At 35.4% G+C, this 9,515-nt stretch overlaps 1 protein-coding gene across 3 annotated transcripts in view; it reads right to left on the bottom strand.

Annotated features, from left to right (window-relative positions):
* The window catches only part of Arid5b (AT-rich interaction domain 5B), a 183,078-nt gene that overhangs the window by 142,829 nt on the left and 30,734 nt on the right, over positions 1 to 9,515 (bottom strand). For all 3 annotated transcript variants that reach the window (XM_015504696.2, XM_048814437.1, XM_048814428.1), the window contains one exon: positions 4,682 to 4,907. In XM_015504696.2, the coding sequence (XP_015360182.1) occupies positions 4,682 to 4,907 (226 nt within the window). The remainder of the gene's footprint in view (positions 1 to 4,681; positions 4,908 to 9,515) is intronic.

The raw sequence follows: 9,515 nt of genomic DNA, 5'->3' as shown, positions 1-9,515 counted from the left end.
ATATATATATATATATATATATATATATATATATATATATTTATACATAGTTTATAAACTATATAGGTATAGTTTATAGATAAACTATAGAGATAAAAATACAGATATATATGTATATAAGAACCTGAAGGACTTCCACTGAGGCAAACAGTATTGAGAGTAAACCCTGATTTAAATAACTAGAATGGGTGTATGATTAGAGACCTTCAGAATGAACAAATAAGCTATCATTGTACCACACAGCTCTCTATCATATAATTTCCCTCTAAAAATAATATAATGAAAATACTACCTTTGACTTCAGTATCACAAAAAAACTCATAGATACTAATTAATTTGTTCTCAGCTAATCTCCTCCAAATCCAATGAGATAAAACCAGGTACATATTACCACTCATTTCACACACAAAGGACCCAAAGTTATAAACATACAGCGCCTTTTTTCCAGGGAGTGACAAGCTTCTCCTGACATCCTGTCCACTGCCCTTTCAACACCACCATGCACAAGTACGGGGGAAGTCCCAGCCCCAGAAGGGAGAGGGAAGCTAATCTTTCTCAATTTTATGCGACTTTAGAAACAGAAATTGGGCCGAGGGAACCTCCATCATTAAATTCATGCAGACACACACACACACACACACACAACCACACACAAACACACACACACACACACACACACACACACACACTGGGTCTCTTTTCTCAATTTCAGTTCAGACTTCTCTATCTTATATTTCTTTTTCTAAAGGCATATTTGGAGATGAAACCATTCATAACTGCCCATCCACAGACAGTTTGTGGCAGCATAATTGACAATGAGTCTGCTGCAAAAAAAATGAAAATGCTGTTTTAATAACCTCGGCCTGTTGTATGCCTCAAAGGGTTTCAATAAAAAGTCAACCTGTAGAGACATATTTTCTTGGCTTAAACAACAATCCAAAGCATATAAATGTAGTCCAACTATAATGACATATTTATAGGCCAATAAAGCTTACACTGCAGCTTTCATACTTCACTTAAAGGAACTCTGTAAGAAGCAGTGTTATATAAAATAATTTGATTTTTTTTCAAACTATAGCCCAAGAAATTAAAAAAAAGCAAGTTTGCTATGTTTAACTGATAGTATTTATATTCCTCAGTTGCTAAAAATTTGTAAAATGAAGCAATTCTTCATTTGACTACTTCCAACTGCCATACCAAATATGGGTATCAAGTCCACTTTATTACAAAAGCTAAGTACTGTAATTCTAAAGACAAAAATAAATAACTAGAGGCTTGTGTAGTGAATGATTTAATCAACCCGATTCTTCTGGAAAAACAGGTTCTTGTGTTCGTTATGCTTATGAATAATACATTCCTTAACCCTTCTATTTTAACATAGTTATTTTTCTTCATTTTTAAAAATAAACTTCAGCATGAAATAGACTGAAAGAAGGTAAAACATCTTACCCAGTAAAATCACAATTTGCACTGGTTTCATATGGAATTTTCTTTGAAAAGGACAAAGAGAAGATGTGAAGCCACTTTACCATATCTCACAAGTGTTTTTTAAAGATGACTAGTTTTTCCACTACACTTCTCTGTAATTTTAGTCAACAGTCATTTAGAGTCTTAAATGAAAACTCCAGAGATTTTTAAGAAACAAATGGGTCATCCTCAAATATTGTCCAAATGTGCCCCTTCAAGAAGGAAGGGGTATAAAAAAATGAAAGACTTGTGATTTGAATCACAGCAATTATTGGAAGCTGCCGTTTGAGGCAGAGTTTCTCTTTGTGGAGTATTAATTTGTTGGCAGACGCGTATTTGTGAGAACATTCTTGGTTTTTTTTACTATTCAGAGACAGGAAGTGACACAAACTGGGATTAAAGGGAACTTATTCTACCTAAACACAGAGCAAGAAGAGTTATTTAATTACCCTGGATATTTTAAAGTCCCTTCTTTAAAAATCAACCTAATTTCTTTCTTTATTATTAATTTTGTAACAGGATGAAATCACTCAGTTAAAAAAAAATAACATGTTAAGAATTTTACTTTATCCATAGAAAGGTGAGATCTTTGCATTCTTTGTTTACTTTCACCAGGAAAAAAAAAAAAAAGAGGAGGGTCTTAGGTAATCTCAAAGTTCATCTTTCTTTGGTAAGAACAATGAGAAGTTGGAAGGGTTCTACAGAAGGAAAAACCTAATAAGTGTGTGAACTTCCATTAACAATGTGGTATTGGAGATGGTTTCAGTGTGGCCAAGAGAAAGAGAGATAAGAAAACCACTGTGTAGAAAGAAAAGTAGAGACAACAAATATTTTGATGTCACATACAGAGAAAGGAAGAGGCTAAAGAGAGAGTTGGTGGGACAGGATTGTGTACAGCAAATGACACCCCCTCTCTCCCCAGTATAATTCCTGACAATGTCGACTTACAAACCTTAGATCAGGCAGATAATGGAAACTCATTACATTAAGGAAAGTTTTTGTTTCTCTTTCCACATTATTACAACACAGTGTGCATTCCAATTACAAAAGCTATTTGTCTCAAATTCCCCACAGTTCATACCGACTGAGTAGAATTTCAAGGCCCTAAATTCTATCCTTAAAGGGGTAGTTTACATTAAAAAAAGAAAAGGTACATGGTGTTTCTTGCCCACCAAATCTCCTGTTGATTATTTTCCTGTCCTCAGCACTAATCTTGGAGTTGTCTCTCAAGACTAGGAAAAAAAAAATTCTGAATTACTTAGCAAGACTTTTATCAGCACACATTCTTGGGCCTTGCCTCAGTCCAACCTGGAAGAATCTGAGGAAGCTGAACCCAGTAATCAGTATTGCTTTTTAAATTCCCCTAGTGAATCTGGAGAGTAACTAGATTTAAAAACCACTAAACTAGATTTTCCAGGCCAAACCACCTGCAAGTATTTTGAATATTGTCTATAAACCCACTTCTTCTGGAATCAATTTGTAAAAAAGGTAGATTATGGATATTTTTTAGAATCCAAGAGATCAAAGTCTCTAAATCTTTTTGATGGAATTAAGAAATTGGTTTTCTTTTCATGCTCATTAATAAACTATCCACTTGAAACACAAAACAACCCTGCTATAAATACTCTTGTTTATATGTGTGACATCAAGCTTAACCATCTACACATCCTTTTGTCCCCCGTGGGTTTCCTGTTTAATTTTTTTTATTAGTAACAGTATATTCCACAACTAAAAAAAAAAATCAAACAAAGAAAGGTTTTAATGTTAAGGAAAACATAAGACAATGGCAATACATCTTAGATCCTACATTAGGAAAGCAACAGAACGGATGTATTAGTCAGCATTTTCACACGTCATGAGGGTAGTCATTGTGCGTTCACAAAATTGGGGCATGTGACAGTATATATAAGAAGACTATTAAAAAATTCTTTGGCTTTAGAAAGAAAACCCTGGCTTCATACTTTTCTTTAATTGTGCACATGACAATCAGGCTGCCATGTCCCAAATATTACCCTCTGACATCAGTAAACTGTTGACTGGCAAACTGTAAGTCAATATTAATGCTGTTCCCAAAACACAGCACAGCTAGTCACAAACCAGAATCATATGAAAGACCCAGTCAGTTACTGGTGTTATTCAGTTTCTTTATGCCAGTTAAAATAAATCATCAAGGTTTCTTGTAATAGTTAAGTTCTAGGTTTAAAAAAAAAAAAACAGGAAGTTGCCATATTAAGGCATAAAATAGGGCTGCGAAAATCAGCATTGTGTTAGAATGAAAGAAAAAGATCCCTTAATATGTTAAAAGTGAAGTTCCTCTTTGCCTAAAGAGGAAATAACTAGGCTAAATCAGAGGTCAACAACTTTTTGGTCTTGAGCAATGCTAAGAGAATAAGTCAGTGAAGGCAACAGGAGGATATTAACAAAAGGAAAAGAACAAAGAAAGAAATCATGGAGGAAGAAGAAAGTGTTACAGCAACAGAATCAATTATGCAGTCCCTTGTGTCTGTCATCACCAGGCTGGACTCTTTACACCTCTCTTCTCACAATGACGCTATTTTTCACAAGGGGAAACTGAGGCTTTGGGGTTAAATTATTTGCTTAAAGCCACACAGCTAAGTAGGTGTCAGAGTTAGTGTTCAAGCACTAGTCACACTCCAAAGCTCCTTTTCTCCTTTAAACTTATAGTAGAAGAGGGAGAGGTAAAAAAGAAAAGAACACAGTTGAATGCTTAAGAGCTCAAGGAAATCCACTTCATAAACTGCCAAATCCATGGATCCCCTGCCTCCGGTAGCTCTCTCACTTCATATTAAGTAACTCATCTCTTTTCCTCACTTGGCCCTCTACCCATTGTAAAACACAAAATTCTGACATGGCATTAATAGATGGGGCACTGACTACTTAACAGCAAATATTTAAACTCTTCATCAATTCAATTTTAGGTGCCTGAATTTAAGTCTCATGTCTTGATGGTGCCCTATAAGTTGTTTAAGGACATCACTCAGCACAGGGCTCTGTGATCCGACAGGGAACACCTGTTCAACCATTCCTCACCCACCCCACTAACATCTCTCCATCTGTATTCTCAGTCCCTTTTCAGCATAAAGTGTTAATACACACATGGAGACACACTTCACTAGAAAAAAAATCTACAACTAAAAAGGTAGGTTACGATCTATACCCACGCATTGGATTTAGAAGCAAGAATCATATTTACCAAGGTCGGCCTTTTCCTTGAGAACATCTTTGAAATTGAGTCCACTGTTGAGGGTGGACTGCCTGTACTTCAGCAGAGCCTCTCGCTGTCCATTTCTTCCCAATGTCTCTGCTTTCATTGGCCCAGCTCGTAGGCCACATCTCCACTTGGAGAAATCAGAATGGACCCACTTGACCAGGTCTTCAAGCTTCACGATCACCTTTTCAGAAACAGCAATGACTTCATCCTACAAGAGGTGAGATGGGCAAAAAATATTATTTATGGGTTAAAGATAAATGATACACTCTCCCACACAGCCCACCTGAAATGCCATGTGAATGTTTAACCTTAGATAAGCAGGCAGTGTGTTTTTCAATATCAGAGGATCTCCAATAACTCACTGGAGATTTATTGTTTTTTTCACTGCTGGTTATTTAAACAATAATTTAAATGATATATTTGTTACACAATTAGAAAGTATCCAAAAAAAAAAAAAAATAGGCAGTAATCCTAATAGCCATTTTGAATGCTGTTTGCAAAGCTCACTCTACCTTAATCTCACCACTTGGGCAAAAGCTGATTTTTAGGTGCAATTAATTGCAAATGTAAAAAGCAAGGGCTAGATGACTAATCGTTAGCCTGTCTCCATATAAATGGTCTAAGTAAATCTAGGATTCTTGGAACTCTGACTCACCCCAAAATTCCTATGTTTATGGTACATTTTCCCTTGGCTTATACACAAATATTGAATTTAACTTTTGTCCTAAAAATTAAATAAAACTGTGATGTAATCCCAAAAGAAATACTTCATAAATGTTATGTGCTTCCCACTGAAAGAAACTTACACATTCTCATGTTTCTTGAAAACTTTGTAAGTTGAGAAATGAACTGATTTTTTTCTTTTAATGCATATGGGGTAGGGGGTGAGAGGGTGGAGTGAGGAGAAAGTCTTTGAATCTAAGAGAAGAAGTTGAAACTTAAGTTCCTCCTATGGATCATAAATTTGAATTTTAAGCATCTCTAATTGCTTCCAGGAAACAACCAACTTTTCTGCTTCAGAATTAATCCAGCAAGATATTTAATAGATATCCATACATGGAACAAAGGGAAGGCTCCCTTGCCCAACAATTCTTTGAAAAAGGCTTATAAAGATTGTCTCACTGGGTTTTAAGTTAAATTATTTGAAGCATTTGACATTTCAACTTGCACTGACTCCTTTTATTTCTTTTACTTCACATTTCTGAAGAAGGCTTAGCTGTGAAAACCCCTAAGCTTACAAAACCTTCAAAATATTTTAGACAAAACAACAACAGGAAGATGTCTCTAAGCTATTAAAGACAAGGAATTCACAACTAATTTTGGCTAATTTTACTGTTAAACATAACTCTTTCCTCCTTCCCCCACCTACACATATGCACACACCCCCACACCCCCAACACACACACACACACACACACACACACACACACCACTGCAAACACCACTTCGATTCAAACCAAAAGGGGTTTATTAAGATAAGCTTCACATAATAAGAAGCCCTGATTTAAGTTTCTAAAAAGTTTTAAGGTAGGATCTAAAATTTCACTTTTCCTCACCCAGTCCCAAGTTGCTCTTGAAAGAAAGTTTACTAGGCAGCAGAAAGTAACAAATACTCTATCAAAAATGAAAAGTAAAACTTTGGTAATGGAATCTTTCCCCTTATCATGATCAAATATGAACTTCCACTAAAGGAGAAACTAAGTGGAAAATGTGTTTTCATCTTCTTCTCAAGAAAAAAAATTTCAATACTTTATCAACAATGGGGCACATTACAAAGTACCATTTCAACGGGTGATTTCATCCAGACTCACCACACTATCCTCTTGAAATAAAAGATCTGTAGTTGTCATGCATTTTATAGCTATTACATGGTGATTACTAAATGTCAGAATAAAAACTCAGACTGGGTATTGTTTCAAAGCATATGGGAACAGCTTCTGGACAGGACATACCAGCAATCAAATCTAGAATGTACTGGAAAATAATTAAGTTGTATGATATATCAGTCTCAACGTTAGTAAAAATGGAATTTGGCAACATTCTGACCAAATAAGGTTTCCTAGAATAGACAAGTTTGGAGATGAGTGTTATTTTCAAATAGCTCTGACTATGATCAAATGATTATCATTTCAATTACCAGTTGCTTCAGATCTTTTCCAAGAAATGGCATGACTAGCTCTGGCAGGCTTACAACCACCCGCCAAACAAATAGTTTATTAACCAAGAGAAAATACAATCCTTCTGATGTCACTGATGAATCAACTCATCTTTCAAGATTCAGTCTATAGATTCTGTGCTTGTTCCTTTTCTCTCACACACACATAAAAAAAAATGCAGGAATTCACATAAACATGCAAACCATAAACCCCAGTTTGTATTAATTGTGAAACAACCAGTATGTTTTATTATGGATTCACAGAGAAACTGGCCCTGCAACATTGTTAAATGCCAGAATTTAAAAGGAAATCTGATAAGTGGAGGAGGGCGAAACAGCAAACCAATCTCCAAAAAACAAAACAGTCAACACACAAGTAGAAAATGTCTCAGGAAACATTGCTTTGAACACACAGTGGCATAAATCACATGCTCATATTTACTATTCTGAGCAAGTGCTGACTAAAGTTCCTAATATGTACCATTCTTGGGCAAGTCTCTATGTCTAAGAAAAGAATTTCAATAAGCTCATCTCATGATTACATTAGCTCTCTGCAAACTGAGAATTAGCACTGGATAAATATTGCTGATTTGCTTTAATACAACACAAAAGGAACACAAAGAAATACACTTTGTTATTCTATTAATGTACCTTGACTTTTCGATTAACCCAGCTCTTAATCAATATTTATGTAGGCTGTGTTAAGACACTTTTTAAGTCCTTATCCCCCTTCATCGTTGTTTAAAATTATTTCTGTAATTCGGATTTTGTTTCTACCACTGTACAAAAACAGCCCATTTAATCATGAATCCTCTAAGTCAGAGGAGATAATCTAGTCAAGAAATCACAGACCAGCCAGCCGGTGTGTATGCCTGGTCCCTCCAACTGTTTAAAGAATTGGAAATTTAAACAAAAATGTCCAGACTTCAACTTTCTCTTATAAAATAAAACAAAGAAAAAGAAAAAAAAATAAAACAAAACCAAAACCAATAACAAAAAACCACTTGAAACTAAGCTGCAGCAGATGCCTTCTTTAGACAAGATGTAAAATCCCCACCACTCATTATCACATTATATTTAGTCCACTCTTCCCTGACCTGCCTGGTACCATCAAAGGTACATTTTCATTTATACCCACAGATTCAGTCCATCTCATGTTATTGATGAGGACAATGAGCTTCAGTGGCATGTCCTGGTATCAACTTATGGCAGGATTTAGATGAGGACCTGGGTTTCTTTTCTACCAACACAGCACCTTAGACTGCAGCCAGAATGCCTGGGTTCAAATCTCAGCCCTGGAATTTACTTCCAATGAAACATAGGACAACTTCTTTATACTCCCTGAGTTTCAATTTTTTTTTTCATTGATGAAAAGAAAAAAAAAAGGATTACACTGTCTACTCTTACATTAATTGCCTGGATTCAATGGGTTGGCACAAATGAAGTAATGCCAGATTTAGCTATGTGTCATTACTTCTCTATATTGATGTTTTCCAAAGTGTAGCATGCCTAGATGAATTCAGGTCTTTCACAGGGAAACTTTACATAAAGTTATTCGTTGTTTATTTATTGTTGCTCTATTTATGGAAAAGTGGTACTGGTTTTCTACTTATAGGAGATATAGAAAGTTTCCTCTTTAAATAAATTTAAGCCAATAAGTGGATCACTTTTTACAAAGCCATTACAGAAACAATGGGGATATGTGGAGATGGGAGGGACAAGTTTTTGAAAAAAATGAATGAAATTTTGGACGACATGTTTTATTAGTGGTTCTTAAAGTAAAGTCCAGGAAGCCTTGGAAATCCCTGAGACCCCTTCAGGTGGTCCAGTGGGTGAAAACAGCAATTCTAATCATATCAAGACATAGGCTTTTTTTCTCACTCTCATTCTCTTTCAAGTGTGCAGTGGGGTTTTCCAGACCTGTGACATGTGATATCACAACTGTCTGAATGCAGAAACACATACGTGAATCCAGCTCTCTATTAAGCCAGACAGTAAAGAGATTTACAAAAAACATAAAACCATGCCACTGTTTCCACTGATCTTTTTGTTTTTGAGAATATAGTTAATTTTCATTAAAATGTGTTACATTTTCATAGTGGGTTTATATTGGTATTTTAATTTATTATTGTAATTAATTTAGAGTAAAATTTCCTTTTTTTTGGTATACAGTGCTGTGAATTTTAACACAAGGACAGAATCATAAAACCAGTATCACCACAATCACTAGATATAGACCAGTCCATCACCCTCGAAAGCCCTTTGTATTATGTTGTATTTGTTACATTCCCCCCACTCCACACCAACTTTTGGCAACAACTGATCAGCTCTTGCTTTGGTTTTCTTTCTTAAAATGTCATGTAAATTGAATCATATGGTATAAAAACCTTTTAGATTGTTTCTTTCACTCAGCATAATACTTTTGGGATCCACCCATGTTGCTGCATGAGTCAACAGCTTATTACCTTTTATTGCTGAATAGAATTTGATGGTGTGGATGGCCACCAAACTTTGTTTATCCATTCACTGACTGAGGGACATCTGGGCAGGTTCGATTTTGGTGATTACAAACACAACTACTATAAACTTGCATGCACAGGTTTCCGTGTGAACACACATTTTCAATTCTCTAGAGTAAACACCTAAGAGAGGGATTGCTAC

This window comes from Marmota marmota, unplaced genomic scaffold, assembly GCF_001458135.2.
Source record: "Marmota marmota marmota unplaced genomic scaffold, marMar, whole genome shotgun sequence".
NCBI classification, from domain to species: Eukaryota; Metazoa; Chordata; class Mammalia; order Rodentia; family Sciuridae; genus Marmota; species Marmota marmota.
Note: the sequence above shows the minus strand (reverse complement) of the source record. Positions and strands in the feature narration are given on the sequence as shown.